The sequence below is a fragment of the Neoarius graeffei genome, chromosome 25, assembly GCF_027579695.1.
Source record: "Neoarius graeffei isolate fNeoGra1 chromosome 25, fNeoGra1.pri, whole genome shotgun sequence".
In the NCBI taxonomy this organism is placed as follows: Eukaryota; Metazoa; Chordata; class Actinopteri; order Siluriformes; family Ariidae; genus Neoarius; species Neoarius graeffei.
The window spans coordinates 19,104,614-19,121,809 of record NC_083593.1 but is presented as its reverse complement, the minus strand read 5'-3'; the positions used below and the strand labels follow the sequence as shown (position 1 = coordinate 19,121,809).

Here is a 17,196-nt window from a genome sequence, read left to right as displayed (position 1 = left end):
AAGCTTTCTTTACTTGACACTTTACTACATTGGCGACGAGGTTAACTACAGTTTAGGAGTACGATGGCGACCTACGGCAAAATTGGAGAGTTTGACCCAGAGGCAGATGACTGGCAGCAGTATGTCGAACGGCTGGATTTCTACTTCACCGCAAATAAAATTACAGACACGGGACAAAAGCGTGCTATCTTCCTGAGTGCATGTGGAGGAAAAAGCTATGCCATACTACGAGATTTGTGTCTACTGGGTAAGCCAGGAGACAGCTCCCTAACAGACTTACAGACACTTTTGAGTTCTCACTTTGCACCAAAACGCAACAATATAGTTGAACGATTTAAGTTTCATTCAAAAGTGATACAGCAAGGCCAGTCAGTTGCAGCATTTGTAGCTGAACTGAGGAGACTTTCTGAACACTGTGCATTCGGGACATCCCTGGATGACATGCTGAGGGATAGGCTGGTGTGTGGCATTAACAACGATCATATCCAACGCCAGTTGCTATCGGAACTGGATGATAAAATGACTTTAGCGAGGGCAATGGAATTAGCGATGGCCATGGAAACCACGGAAAAAGATGTAGTGGAGTTGCAGCAGAAGGGAGTAGAGGGGACTGTTCACAAACTGCAGCCAGTGGCCTCGAACCAGAAGCCGTATGTCACATGTTTTAGATGTGGCGGAACCCACGAACCTGCTGAGTGCCGTTTTGTAGATGCAGTTTGTCATAATTGTCGCAAGAAAGGACATTTGGCCAGAAAATGCCACAGTGCTAGGCAGCCCAGACAGAACAGGGGAAAACACACGAGGCGAGGCACACATGCTAGAGGAAAACAAAGAGGAGGAGGAATACACTCACATGCTGTACAACCTGAGAGATAGAGAGCCATAGAGTGGAGCCATACAGAGAACAACTGTCAGTGAATGGACACAACATCACATTGGAAATTGACACAGGTGCAGGGTTGACAATATTGAATGAGAAAACATACAGGCAGATGGGGGGTGGAAAACTTGATCCTGCTAAAATAAAACTACACACTTACACCAGGGACAGAGTAAATGTGTTAGGCAAGATGTATGTACAGGTCAACTACAAGGGACAGATGCATCAGTTACCATTGCTGGTGGTAAAAGGGGTGGGCCCTAACTTGATGGGAAGAGATTGGCTCAAGGCAATTAGACTAGACTGGACAGCCATTTTCAAACTCCAAGTAGGTCATCAGCAAGAGTTAAATGCTCTACTCTTACAACACCAGGAGGTGTTTAAGCTAGGCACTTTAGTTGGGGCTACAGCTAAAATCCATGTGCCCCTTTTCCACCAAAGCAGTTCCAGGGCTGGTTCGGGGCCAGTGCTTAGTTTGGAACTGGGTTTTCTGTTTCCACTGACAAAGAACTGGCTCTGGGGCCAGAAAAACTGGTTCCAGGCTAGCACCAACTCTTTGTTGGGCCAGAGGAAAGAACCGCTTACGTCAGCGGGGGGGGGCAGAGTTGTTAAGACCAACAACAATAACAAGACCGCGAAAGATCTCCATTTTTAAGCCATGAGAAGCAGCAGCTGTACAAACGCGAAGTAATCCATTATTATTATTATTGTTGCTGCTGCTGCTGCTTCTTCCGTGTTGTTTTTACTTCTATATTCGCGCCAAGGTTTATGCAAACGTAGCGACGTAACTGACGTATACAGCGACGTAACTGACGTATACAGTGATGTAATGACGTGGCTTCCCTTAGCACCGCGAGCTATGGAAAAGCAAACTGGTTCTCAGCTGGCTCGCAATGTTGAACGAGTTGTGAACCAGCACCAGCCCCGAACCAGCCCTGGAACTGATTTGGTGGAAAAGGGGTATCAGAGGCCAAGCCTCGTTACTTTAAAGCTAGGCCCTTGCCATATGCACTAAAGGAGAGAGTTGAAACAGAGCTTACCAGGCTACAGAATGAAGGCATCATAGAGCCTGTTAGCTTTTCGGAGTGGGCAGCCCCAATAGTCCCCATAGTCAAACCAGACAAAACTATAAGAATATGCGGAGACTACAAAGTCACAGTGAATCCGGTGTCAAAGTTAGACAACTACCTAATTCCAAAGACTGAAGACTTACTGGCAGTGCTGGGAGGTGGGCAGAGGTTCACAAAACTGGACATGCCTCAGGCTTACCAGCAGCTCCCATTGGATGAAAATTTCAAAACATTCACAACAATAAATACACATCGTGGACTGTACCAGTACACCAGGCTCCCCTATGGGGTGTCATCAGCCCCAGGCATTTTTCAGCGCACCATGGATAACTTACTACAAGGACTTCCTCAGGTAGTAGTGAGAGTAGATGACATCCTGGTGACTAGGGACAATGATGCTAGCCACCTGCAGAACTTAGGGACAGTACTGGCTAGACTGACTGCAGCGGTACTTCGTCTCAAAAGAGAGAAATGTATTTTCATGGCACCAGAAGTAGTGTATCTGGGTTACAGAATTAATCACAAAGGGATTCAACCAGTGGCTGACAAAGTTGAAGCTATTGCAAATGCCCCTAGACCGGAAAACCCAACACAGCTGAAGTCCTTCTTGGGTATGCTTAATTATTATTATCATCAGTTCTTACCTAACGTGTCCACCATACTAGAGCCTCTACATGAACTCTTAAGAAAAGGAACACCATGGAAATGGGAAAAACGACAAAGTCAGGCATTCGAGGTGGCGAAAAAGTGCCTCCAGTCAGAGCAACTGTTGGTGCATTTTGATGACATGAAACCCATCTATCTGTCCTGTGATGCATCCCTGTATGGTGTGGGAGTGGTGTTATCCCACCAGCTTCCCGACGGCACTGACAGACCTATAGGATACATGTCACAGTCTCTGTCATCAGCAGAACGGGGGTATTCTCAGCTGGAAAAGGAGGCTCTAGCAATCATGTTCGGCCTAAAGAAATTCCACCAGTATCTATTTGGAAAACACTGCACCATAGTCACAGACCACAAGCCTCTACTGGGTCTTTTGGGTGAGCATAAGGGCATACCACAACTGGCGGCTGCCAGAATGCAAAGATGGGCATTGACACTCACAGCCTATGAATACACCTTGGAGTACAAGGTGGGCTCAAAACATGGGAATGCAGATGCGCTGAGCAGACTTCCGCTACCAAGCACACCCATGGCCACACCAAGAGAGGGAGAGGTGGTGCTGCTGATGGAACACATGAATGGTACACCGCTGCAGGTCAAGCAGATCCGAGACTGGACTCAGAGAGACCATGTACAGCTTGGGGTTCTATACATGGTATAGAACCCCAAGCTGAAGCTCGGTACCAAATATCAAGCAGTTGTGATTTGTAGTTGCTGAGAAAAATGTTAGGAAAATTTTGTAAATTCACATTATATGTTTCGTAAATACATTCAGTCAGTAAACAGGAAGTTGATGTGCGACAGACCTGAAAATGGTATACATAGTATAGAACCCCAAGCTGAAGCTCGGTACCAAATATCAAGCAGTTGTGATTTGTAGTTGCTGAGAAAAATGTTAGGAAAATTTTGTAAATACATTCAGTTGGTAAACAGGAAGTCGATGTGCGACAGACCTGAAAACGGTATACACAGTATAGAACCCCAAGCTGAAGTTTTGTACCAAGTGGCTATGATTTGTGGTTGATGAGAAAAAGGGTGTTTCGGATTGACGGAGATACAGACAGATGGATGGACAGAAGTTTTAAAAAAAACAGTATCACCTCCCCTCCGAAGGAGGAGGGTATAAATAATGAAAGTCTTGATATACTTTTATTAGACATCTTGGAGCAGTTTTGATATGAAAGTCTTTAATGAGGCTTGGCCCTTCAGTGAGCCTGTCTGGAGATGCCTCTTCTAAAAATCCTCACATCAACAACCCTGCTATCGTCAAATTCACTGAGATCTTGGTCTTGGTCTGTATGCTTTTATGCACTGTGCTGCCACCACATGATTGGTTCAACGGATAACAGACCTTTTTTCACGTTATTGTGTTACAAATACAAAAACAGAAGTACTAGCATTTCAGAACTTGTGGTGGGAAGCTGGTTTTGTTCTACTTCATTACTATGATGAGACTGAACATTTTGAAATGCAGCTTCAGAAGTTTCCAAACTTTACTGCTTGCACTTCTGCATTCATAATAAGAAGTGGTTAAAAAAAAATCATATGAATGAATGAGCAGGTGTACAAGTGTTCCTAATCATGTGGCTGTCCTGTAAACGCTGTTATTTGAAGAAATTAACTGAGCTCCCAACCAAACAAGGAAAACGTGTCTCTAAAATGAGCTCAGGTCCTGCCTCTTCTTATAAGCAGAGATGGAGATCTTTATCTTTTCATCAGTCTTGTTGTTTTGGAAGATTGCTGGGAGAAAACAATTACTTTCTGTATTAAATTCACATTCGGCCACACTTATTTTTAGCCCAAACCAAACAATATTCAAGTTTCTTAAAAAAAAAATAAATCAATTAGAAATGTTAAAGTAAAGCAAGCATTACTGGTATTTATACTAGATGAACACTTTCTGCACAAAGTATTAAAGGAAGCACAACAAAATACTCAGCACGCAAGGAGTAACAATGGCTTTCTGAGCAAAAAACAAAAACAAACTGATTCAAGGTGCTGACTGCAAAGTCTCATCTCATCTCATTATCTCTAGCCGCTTTATCCTTCTACAGGGTCGCAGGCAAGCTGGAGCCTATCCCAGCTGACTACGGGCGAAAGGCGGGGTACACCCTGGACAAGTCGCCAGGTCATCACAGGGCTGACACATAGACACAGACAACCATTCACACTCACATTCACACCTACGGTCAATTTAGAGTCACCAGTTAACCTAACCTGCATGTCTTTGGACTGTGGGGGAAACCGGAGCACCCGGAGGAAACCCACGCGGACACAGGGAGAACATGCAAACTCCGCACAGAAAGGCCCTCGCCGGCCCCGGGGCTCGAACCCAGGACCTTCTTGCTGTGAGGCGACAGCGCTAACCACTACACCACCGTGCCGCCGACTGCAAAGTCATCAGAAATTTTCAAATTTCTTTTTTTTTTTTAATTGTGCATGGCATTTTCCTACATCTCGCAAGAACAATATCATATGGATGAGATGCGATGCGATCATTTTGATGTGCTGAGGATCGCTTTTCTCCGTTTTGGGACTGAATATCCTACCTCTAAACAGCCGAATGTGAGGAGCTTGAACTAATTAGCATAACTGTGGAACTGCATCACACCGAGATGGCGATGTGCGGAAAACATCGTGACTCTGCATCGACCTCAGAGAGTTTTGAGTCGCAGGGATATAATTTGTGGTCGACACTGTCCAAATAGATCTGTGAAACAAAATATGGATATATCTTTTCTCTGTTACTGCTTTTGTGTTATTTCTTTCTCTGTAAGTTCAAAACATTAGGTGTATAACTCCATACTCTCTACCGTGGAATCGAGTCCACGTATTCTCAGGCTAACATACCGGTAGCTAAGCACTAGCTAGAATGATTTAGATTTCTGTCCAGAAAAATGACATCATTTAATGCTTGGTTCACATGTTGGTGTTTCAGCCTTGCGTATGTATGGCGTATCAGGATACGTGGCAGTAAGAAAGGAACGTCACAGCATCGCCAGCTTATGTAGCTAATACTCTAGGATGCGTAACACAATCTCCTTGTACGCCAGGGTACAGCGTATTTTTAAGTCCGCACTTAAAAATCCGTAGCACATATGTAGCAGCTTTGATACATCACACATACATTTACGTGTACGCCATAAAAACAAAAGCTATGCAGCAGTGACACAGCTGGAATGCTGCTCGAACACCTATTACATCATGCAAATGCTTTAGTTGACATGTGGCCTACAAAGAATTGCCACTGTTTACCCACAGTGTTCTTTTCTTATCCGTATCAGCTGCGTATGAATGGCGTATTTTTTGTTTCTTTGGCGTACCTTTCACTGCTGTGTCATTGCCACTGCGTAGGTGTTGCGTTGTCAAAGTATTTGTGGCATTGCAAGAGTACCTACAACGTCTACACGGCGTTTTTTGGTATTTGTGGTGTTCCGTGACAGGTCACATGATGTGTACCTATAAAAGACCAACATTCTCTGCTTGTTCTCATTCATTTCACAGTCATGGACCTGGAGGAACCTGAAGTGCAAGTAGCTGTCGTAGGTTTGGGTTTGGCAGCAGCAATGTCACACATAAGAACAAAACGCCAGGCCAACGAAACGGTTACGCCGCAGCAACACATCATACGGCACGCATACGCCTCAGTACGCCATAACTTTACGTCCCTTGAACCCCATACAAACCCCAGATACGCCACAGGAACGCCAGACATACGCCGTGTATGTCACAGGACTTTACTTTTTGACAAAATATGCCTCATTTCTTGGTGTTTGACCCTCATGCCGCTTACATGGCAAGATACGAGACAGTGTGATAGTAGCCCAACCTTGCTCTATCTTGCAGGTGCACTCACTAGCCAGGCTTTCCTTTTATTTTCCGCTGGCTTTTAGGGCAGGAGAGCAGAGTCCACCATGTTTGCCCATACCGATTTGTTTTGGTTAAAAGTAGGTTAAACACGTCCTATGGTGGTCATATGATATTGTTGCTCACTTGCTTGAGCAATTTCCAGAATCGTAAAATGCGGGACGCTTGTCATCTCGGCAAAACAATGACACACAGGATACACAGTGTATGCAGCAGTGAAACATCTCAGAACTCCAACAGCAATAGAAATAGAACATTTTGCCCAGAATTCAACTCTGCAGTCAGAACCTTTAAATATTAGTTTCCTAGCACTGGCTTGTTACACCAAATGTTATCCTTGTAGCCATCTATCAGCTTGGAAAACTTTGACTTTTGATGTTGACAAACAACATCTAAAAGAATTTACAGAGAAAAATTAACTGTTTCTCAAGTCTTTGGAGGGAAAGCTGACTGGGTTTACGTCTCCTCCAGGTCTGAAAGCTGTGTACGTGTTGCCACCTAGTGTTTGATGGAGGAACTGCATGGCCTTATAAGTCCATCCATCCATCCATCCATCATCTGTAACCGCTTATCCTGTGCAGGATCGCAGGCAAGCTGGAGCCTATCCCAGCTGACTATCCATTTATTTATTTATTATACCAACACAAAGGCTGTACAATACTTCCTTTCTGTTTAGGACAGTTGTTGAAACACGATTATTTTCTCATGTTATTTGGCATTTTCACTTCATTCTCACACTCATGTCTTAACAGTATTTATTGTTCACATAATTCCCTGTCACTGCAAGTTGGCCTAGTGGTTAGCATGGTGGCCTCTCGATCGGGAGATCATGAGTTCTGCTCACGGTTGGGTCATACCAAAGACCATCATAAAAATGGTACCTACTGCTGTCTGGCAAGGCATGCTGCAATGCAGATGCAAGTGGGAAGTCAAACTCTTGCAGTTACCAGAGGACTAGCCCCCCACTGTAACCCGAGCTATGTAATAGGTGAGAGGCCGAGGGCTACAGAAACGGAGATCGGCGCCACCCAATGCACCACATGGTGTGGGAAGGACTTTGAATAATTCACTGTCACAATATTCATGCAGCTCGCGACCAATAAATACCATTAAGACATGACCGTGAGAATGAAGTGAAAATGCCAAATAACATGAGAAAATAATTGTTTCAATAACTGTCCTAAATAGAAAGGAAGTACTGTACAGCCTTTGTGTTGGTATAATAGATAGATAGATAGATAGATAGATAGATAGATAGATAGATAGATAGATAGATAGATAGATAGGAACAAGAACTATATGAAAGAGAAAGATGCACTGTATAAGAGAAAAAGTGAAATAATCTCCATTTAAATAATGATAGTAGTAAAAGAGCCGTTCAAAAAAAAAAAGATCAGAGACTGAACTGGAAAAGGGAAAAAGAACAACAGTGAACGGGAGCACTATAAAGATATGTAAGGGATGGGGGTAAAGTTGAGAAAATAAGAGGAGGTAATGAAAGGGAAAAAAGTCAGGAGATACTTTTCTTGGGGCAAATTTGATCGGATACAACAGTTTAACACAAGCCAAATACACGCGATGCGAGTGTTAAGATGGTGGCCAGATGACTTCACTCATCTCTACAGCGGGGAATAAGCTATGACCTCTCCAGATTTTATTTTGAGCTCAGTGGGCACAGCACAATTCACTAAACAGCTTCCATATTTATAAAATGTTGACACAGCAACCAAATCTCTAACCAAATCATTAATTACTTGTTCTGCATCATAATGTAAAGGAGATGTTATGATTACATCGTTTATTTTACTAGGAACCTTTCATTACATTTGACCCAGTTGTATTTAGGAATACACAGCAGGAAATAAATAAACCTGGATAAACACTTGACAATTAATCAGATATTTAATACATACAAATAGATACTATCATGCCAGATTCAGTTGTATCTGCTTATAATACATAACAAGTAATGATAATGAACAGTGATGTAAAAAAAAAAAAAAGACAAGACGTAAAATGCGGTACACTTCATGTAAACACGTGTGTGTATGGCTCATTACACCAAGCTATGTAAACAACTCGGAGCAGGCATTCAGTGTTTGTGACCATTTGATATTTGTGCACAATCAGCAGTTTATCTGCCTCGACAGTGAATTAATAAAATATAATAGAACTCTCTACTAGGATAACATAACCACATTTTAAAGGTGTATTCTGTTACCGATTATTGATCGTTGAAACTGTAGCTGGAAATTTCACTTAAATGACCATATGATTTTGGTGATCTGATTTGATCCCGTTACTTTTTATCCCCCTCTATATCCTTTTCAATCTTGTTCTGATCATCAATTCGATAGCAGTTCCTACCTTCCTTATCCTTAGTGTGTCCATTTTGTGTTGTTCTAAATAAGTAACCCTGTTACATATCCACGAAACTGAATATAATTTGCCAATATTTAACAATTGTGATATAAAAGCAAACTACACTGTAATCCTTGGTCCTTTCAAATCAGGATATACATCTTCAAAACCACAATAACAATGACCACACCACGCAGTTGTGGCCTGTTCTAAAACAGTGCAGCACAGTTCTTGGCTCTCATACTCGAAGAGCACAATTTAATTGAAATCACTCAGCCAGATGTTTAGAATGCAGCTGGATTTGCCAGGCCTTCTACAGGACCAAATCTTTCTGAGGCACTTGTTAAACTTGAAATATAGAGCACTGTGATTCGTCCAAGATGGCACATGATAATCAGGAAACCGTCACACCTCGGAGCCGTCGCTGCCTTCAAAACCACTCCTCAATATAACTAGCTGCATGCTGCCAGAGACTGTTAGTCCCTCCTTCTCGGAGCACTTTCTCACCTCCTTTTCTGGCCTCCTCTGTAATCGCAGCATTAGAAAAAGCACAGCCACAGTAAGGCTGAAGAGCAGCAGCCCAAATGAAACTCCCGCTGCCATTGCTGCCTCTTCCTCAGTGCCCGGTTTGGCCATATCATGCTGTACCAGACCTTCAGCAGGAACCTCACCAGCCTGCACTTCCTGCTGGCGCTCCAGAGTGATGTGCATGATGTTGGTGCCTAGATTGTGCTCAGCACTGATCATTTCAGCAATAACAGGCACATCCTGGTTTGAGCGCCTGGCACGAGTGTTGTGTGCCATGAAGGAATGGTACTCCACGCTTCTTTTTCTGATGCCACGGTTTGCATTGTCTCTGGAGCGTACAGTGTAAATGGTATGGATGTACCATTCACGGCCTGCCGCCACCTGCCACAGCAATGAGGAGATTAAAGCTGGAATCAATGTGATATTATCATCATCATCATCATCATGTACAGTGGTGCTTGAAAGTTTGTGAACCCTTTAGAATTTTCTATATTTTTGCATAAATATGACCTAATCATCATCAGATTTTCACACAAGTCCTAAAAGTAGATAAATAAAACCCAGTTAAACAAATGAGACAAAAATATTATACTTGGCCATTTATTTATTGAGGAAAATAATCCAATATTACATATCTGTAAGTGGCAAAAGTATGTGAACCTCTAGGATTAGCAGTTAATTTGAAGGTGAAATTAGATTCAGGTGTTTTCAATCAATGGGATGGCAATCAGGTGTGAGTGGGCACCCTGTTTTATTTAAAGAACAGGGATCTATCAAAGTCTGATCTTCACAACACATGTTTGTGGAAGTGTATGATGGTACGAACAAAGGAGATTTCTGAGGACCTCAGAAAAAGCGTTGTTGATGCTCATCAGGCTGGAAAAGGTTACAAAACCATCTCTAAAGAGTTTGGACTCCACCAATCCACAGTCAGACAGATTGTGTACAAATGGAGGAAATTCAAGACCACTGTTACCCTCCCCAAGAGTGGTCGACCAACAAAGATCACTCCAAGAGCAAGGCGTGTAATAGTCGGTGAGGTCACAAAGGACCCCAGGGTAACTTCTAAGCAACTGAAGGCCTCTCTCACATTAGCCAATGTTTATGAGTCCACCATCAGGAGAACATCGAACAACAATGGTGTGCATGGCAGGGTTGCAAGGAGAAAGCCACTGCTCTCCAAAAAGAAGATTGTTGCTTGTCTGCAGTTTGCTAAAGATCACGTGGAGAAGCCAGAAGGCTATTGAAAAAATGTTTTGTGGACGGATGAGACCAAAATAGAACTTTTTGGTTTAAATGAAAAGTGTTATGTTTGGAGAAAGGAAAACACTGCATTCCAGCATAATAACCTTATTCCATCTGTGAAACATGGTGGTGGTAGTATCATGGTTTGGGCCTGTTTTGCTTCATCTGGGCCAGGATGGCTTGCCATCATTGATGGAACAATGAATTCTGAATTATACCAGTGAATTCTAAAGGAAAATGTCAGGACATCTGTCCATGAACTCAATCTCAAGTCATGCAGCACACAAGTCGTTCTACCAAAGAATGGTTAAAGAAGAATAAAGTTAATGTTTTGGAATGGCCAAGTCAAAGTCCTGACCTTAATCCAATTGAAATGTTGTGGAAGGACCTGAAGCGAGCAGTTGATGTGAGGAAACCCACCAACATCCCAGAGTTGAAGCTGTTCTGTATGGAGGAATGGGCTAAAATTCCTCCAAGCCGGTGTGCAGGACTGATCAACAGTTACCGGAAACGTTTAGTTGCAGTTATTGCTGCACAAGGGGGTCACACCAGATACTGAAAGCAAAGGTTCACGTACTTTTGCCACTCACAGATATGTAATATTGGATCGTTTTCCTCAATAAATAAATGACCAAGTATAATATTTTTGTCTCATTTGTTTAACTGGGTTCTCTTTATCTACTTTGAGGACTTGTGTGAAAATCTGATGTTGTTTTAGGTCAGAGGTCTTCAACAGGGGGGTCCGCGGAGGTACTGCGGGGGGTCACGAAATTTGTGGTTGATTACACAAATTTTTATATTTTTAAACATTTTTTTCAAACCAATTTTTCATCTCATCTCATTATCTCTAGCCGCTTTATCCTGTTCTACAGGGTTGCAGGCAAGCTGGAGCCTATCCCAGCTGACTACGGGCGAAAGGTGGGGTACACCCTGGACAAGTCACCAGGTCATCACAGGGCTGACACATACACAGACAACCATTCACACTCACATTCACACCTACGGTCAATTTAGAGTCACCAGTTAACCTGCATGTCTTTGGACTGTGGGGGAAACCGGAGCACCCAGAGGAAACCCATGCGGACACGGGGAGAACATGCAAACTCCGCACAGAAAGGCCCTCGCCGGCCACGGGGCTCGAACCCGGACCTTCTTCTTTCGATTATGTTCATTATGTCTTATATTAAATATAGTTAGTTTTTTGTTTCTTTTTTATCAGACATCTAGTTTTTGGGTTTGTTTACCTGACATGTTTCGACGTACGACTGTCGTCTTCCTCAGAGTGTCACCGGATGTTATTGGTGACGCATCTTTTATCAGCTGATGTTTCCGAAGGCATGGCCTTCCTGTCTGGATTGACAGGTCGGTCACGCCTTCTACTGTCAGTTCGTCCCCTGCAAGATGGCACTCCAGGTATGGGAGAGCATGTATGCTCCCTCATCTTGGTTGATGGTCCTCGGGCTTCGCTTACGGATCTCTATGGCCTCCCTGATCCAGCGCTGATGTTTATTATCTTCTGTGCGGATGACTCTGGCATTCCCCCAGTCCATAATATGATTTTCCCTTTTGCAATGATCTGTTATGGCTGACTTATAATTTTCCTGTTGTGCCTTTTCTTTTATTGTTCGGGTTTGTCTTATAGCTGTCTCCTTTTCGCACTCTTTCTTATGTTCATTTTTTCTTGTGTTGAAACTCCTTCCTGTCTCCCCAATGTAAGTTTTATTGCATAATTGACATGGAATCTCATATATGGTGTTGCATCTGTTGTCCGGATGTATTCTGTCTTTGGGATGACCTTCTTGCTGTGAGGCGACAGCGCTAACCACTACGCCACCGTGCCGCCCGTCAAACCAATTTTTTTCCCCACAAATTTAAATGTCTTTAAATACACATTAACATGAATCCAAAATACTGTAGTGAACAGATAAATGGAGGCAGAAGATGTTATCTTTCAGTCAGCAATGCACACATTCAGGACACACAGGAGCTCTCTCAGGCTGTGCACAGGTTCACTCACAGCACCAGACTAGCCTAGACCTGTCCCTCCAAGCCTCTTGTACACAAAGAGGAGGACCAGCCCCTATTGCTGCTGTGCCAATCACGAGGCCGCATGTTACAGGCTGGCTCTGTCAGGTTTCCCGTGATTGGCCGAACCTATTCAGTCCCCAGCTGACTAAGATCCCAGACACAAGATGCAAGCTGCAATATTATTGAAAAGAAGATACGTTTGTAAAAAAAAATAGATTAAATAAAATTAAAAAACGACGACATTTAGTTCCCCAACAAACCCTTTTGAAATCTTTTTTGCAAGATATTCCTGGTCTAAAACACTGCAGCTCCTATCCACAACAGCCAGTACTGAGGCCAGTATATTATTATGCCAAGTGTATGGACATTGTTATGAGCGAAAATGGATTGTTTTGTAGCTTGACCAAAAAAACTCCACAAGCTTAAGAGAGATACTCTCCACCTCAGAAACCACTGATGAAAATGCAAGTGGCGAGGCTGCATCTGCTGCTGATGTAGCAGCTGAGGTTAGATAAGTTGTGTGCTACTCATCAGGGTCAGACATCTCACTAATATAGGAGTATGTATGCCATCCAAAGATGGCTTGAGGATTCACTGTCCCTTCTACATGAATCTGTGAATGATTTTAATAGCTCAGAGTTGTATGCAAGATGTATGTTTATAAATGGCAGTGGCACGGCCACCCTGTACCTTGCACATTTTTAAAATAAAAACATGAATATATGAACCTGTGTATTATTTGAATAGCTTAGAATTGAATGCACAGTAACAGGGTAGCTATGTTTATACATGGCACTAGGCCCAGTTTGATATAAAACACAATTTTATACAATATATATATATAATAGGGGGTCCCTGCTCCATCTCTCCATCAGTTTGGGGGTCCTTGGCCTGAAAAACGTTGAAGACCCCTGTTTTAGGTCATATGCAGAAATATAGAAAATTCAAAAGTGTTCACAAACTTTCAAGCACCACTGTATGCACTTCTTATTTTACAGTACAAGTCAACTCCAAGCACATTTTTGATTATTGTTGCTGTAGTATAATGATTCTGTAAGCATTTCATTGTCTTGCACTAAACATTTAGTGATCTGAGCAGAGACCTGGAATAAGGGAGCTGAATCCAGTCTGAACCCATCTGATCCAGGCTGCTTCACTAGAGAAAGGGCTGACGGGTCGTCTACCGCCAGCACAGCGTTGAAGTTCATATCACCAAAACTCAGCACCTGAGTCTCCGGCTGCGCTTTGTCCTGTAAACAAAGATGATGAGTCACAGAAATCCTAAACCATTGTCTGATATCAATTTTTATTTTTTCCCCATTTTATCTCTAATCTGGACACATGCCAATTCCTAAGCACTAGCCAGGTCTCACACGACAGCTACGGACCATTGAGGGTAAAGGCTAACGTGCTTCCTCAAAGGCACGTGAAGCCAGCCAGGTGCAAGTTTTCGATGAAAGCGCTATCTACCCTCTTCCGCATACATGAGCTTACTGAGACCCACAACTGGCTAACGTTGCTGTAACTGACAGGGGAGAGAGAGCGAGAGTATGCCATCTCTCCTACCCAGAGGGCATGGAAAATTTTGCATCCTTGGCAATTCCAGACACAGATGGCTGTGAAACCATCAAGATTCAAATTCACGATCTCCTGAAGAAATGGTGGATGTTCTTCTGTTGCCCTATTTGGGAGCCCCGTGATGTTTTACTTTATTTTGCAGGGCACATACTAAGCTACAGACTTCATTTTACATTATAACAATAAACCATTGTCTATTATATTAGCCCTGACAATATGCCATATACAGACGGGCCACTTTTTCCATGGAATAAAAACATGTATTCTACTCCCTTCTAGCAGGTTTATTGATGGCATGCAATATTATCGTTTATCCTCCATGTATTACGCCACTCTCACCAATAGAGAACGAGCGTGCAATATTGTTACAATATTGCATGTTGTCAAGACAACACGATGTCACACATCAGAGCACAAAACTTTTCTGCTGCGCATGCGCACAATTATTTCTTTGTCGGCCAGGAAAGGAGAGGGGATGGGGTTAATCCAGTGCTAGGTTTAAGCACTAAATAAATAAACTGAAAACTGAAACTAAAGACGTGCTGAACACCCAAAACTTCATTATATATTCTTCACGCGTATTTACAAGAGAAAAACAGACCAACAGACATCGAAAAACTGGAAAAGAGACACGTCGGAGACATAAAACTTCCGCACTAGCGAATGACTGTGACCATTTATACACAAACATGGCCGCGAGGTTTGCGTCGTTAAAAGCGGAAGATTTAGAGAGAATTTTGAAAGAGAAAGACGCGCTGAACACCCGAAAGGCTACAAAAACTTCACTGGATATTCTTCATGCATATTTACAAGAGAAAAACATACCAACGGACATTGAAAAACTGGAAGAAACAGCAATAGCGGAAATATTGTCAAAGTTCTACTTGGAGGTGAGGAAAAGTGACGGAGACTTTTACAAGACAACTTCACTTGTGGACTTCACTCAGCAAAGCCCTTTTGTTCTGAACAACTGCAATGTAACAATTAACTACGACCAAAAGTAACTTTGAACCTGAACTGTCTACCTGTATATAGCTTGTATATAAGTTGGGTTGTTGTTCAGACTTTTTGGACTTGTACCATTTTTATTGTTAGAACTTTGACTTTGTACAGTACATTGAATTGACAGAACATTGAATTACATTCGATCAGAATCAGCATTCAGTATTGGTAAATTACCGCCCTGTAATTTTTGTAAATTCTATAATTGTTCCATCGACTGTGTATGTATAATAATAATATTGGCTGTTTTTTTTTCGTGGTATATCAGATATATTCCATTCAGCTACTCATCTTCAACTTGTTCAAGATCATGCTAGCTGAGTGGAATATATCTGATATACCACTCAACGCCAGCCAATATTATTTAATTATTATATGAACACAAGTGTTTTACTGGGAAATGCGCCACTCATATTTTTCATACAAACTACATCCAGGACATTGAGTAACATTTTCCAATATTCTCACTCGTAAGGAAATTGATGAATTGATTTGATTAACTTGCATAGTTTGTTTGTGAATGTGTCTACTGTATATAATAAAAAGAAAATTATCCATTGATGAAGATATAAAGTTTATCTTCTCGTGTTGAAAAACTCACATTTTTCATATGGACTATATCACGGATCTGAGCTACATATTTCCCTGATATTTCACTCTGATGACATCACTCTGTGTTTTCCCACTGACTGGATGCGAGTTGTCAAAATTGTATTACATTAAATTAATGGCATTTAGCAGACGTTCTTATCCAGAACGACATACAACATACCCAGATCAGCCTGGGGAACAGTTAAGGTTCAAAATTAAAACTCTTGATTAACTCGTGTATTTTTTATGGATGTGTTCATATAATAAAAAGAATATTGCCTGACGGTGCAAAGATATGCCGTTTATCTTACTGTGTTGAAAAATATTTCACTCGTTCGTGTTGCTCACTTGGGAATATGTTCACCACTCAAATATAAACTTCATATCTTCATGCCACCGTGTAATATCCTCTATTTATACTCTGTGATATGCACACCTGAAGGTATAGGTACTGTATATTCATCACTAAGAATTAAATATTTATAAAATATTGAACTTTTTAAAAATCACCACCAAGAAGTATGACAAGTAATAATATATGGCAATATACTGAAATGAAATGAAATTAAATAAATAAATAAAATAGTAGATCGCTACTTTATATACATACAATTATTTTGAATCTGTATAACAGGGAAGGAGAATCTGCCAAGCAGCCAAACTCAAACTTGGTGGGGTTGTACTTTGGCACATATCCATCTGCTCCAGTACACAAAAAAACCTTCTCAATATGACAGTGAAACGAGTCCCCCAGGTTCTGCACCAGATCCACCATCACTCGCCCGTAGATTGTATCACCTGAAAATGGAAACTTGGGTCAGTTTCTATAAATGAAATTATGTGTGTGCATTTTGACGTTTGGGTTATTATGAGATGATGGATCAGAATTTCAGCTTTCATTTCCTCATATTTACATCTAGATATGTTAAATAGCTTAGAACAGTGTTTCTCAACCATTAGTGGGCCGTGAAGCACCATCTAGTGGGCCGCAATTTTTTTTCCAAGTTTGAAGCCAAATATTAAATAGTTCAGGATGTTGTAGTGTCCCAAATCTGGTAGCTGGTTTGCCATACACTTCTCAAGTGGAATAAATACATTTGTGGGTAAATTAAGAAGAACAAGCCTTTACTTTGTCATGTTCCTCCTTCACATTTAACCCGCACATGAACAGAGAGAGAGAGAGAGAGAGAGAGAGAGAGAGAGAAACACAGAATAAATAAACAAATTTGTGGGTGAATCTGTGATGCCTGCATGCTGCTTGCTGGAAGAGAAGAGCAGGGAGGATTGCTAATTAAGCAGCTGTGGTTTGTTTACATCCGATACTAAAACTTGTAGCGTCCTAGCAACCATCGCAAAGATGTGTACAAAAAGCCCAGAAATTCC

The 17,196-nt window shown here is 41.9% G+C and overlaps 1 protein-coding gene across 1 annotated transcript in view; it reads right to left on the bottom strand.

The window, feature by feature from the left end:
• Positions 1-9,246: 9,246 nt before the first annotated feature.
• The window catches only part of frem2a (FRAS1 related extracellular matrix 2a), a 239,449-nt gene continuing 231,499 nt past the window's right edge, over positions 9,247-17,196 (bottom strand). The window contains exons 22-24 of the mRNA XM_060909268.1: positions 16,424-16,611; positions 13,746-13,892; positions 9,247-9,750 (exon numbers count right to left, since the gene is read on the bottom strand). Coding sequence (XP_060765251.1) covers positions 9,247-9,750; positions 13,746-13,892; positions 16,424-16,611 — 839 coding nt within the window. The remainder of the gene's footprint in view (positions 9,751-13,745; positions 13,893-16,423; positions 16,612-17,196) is intronic.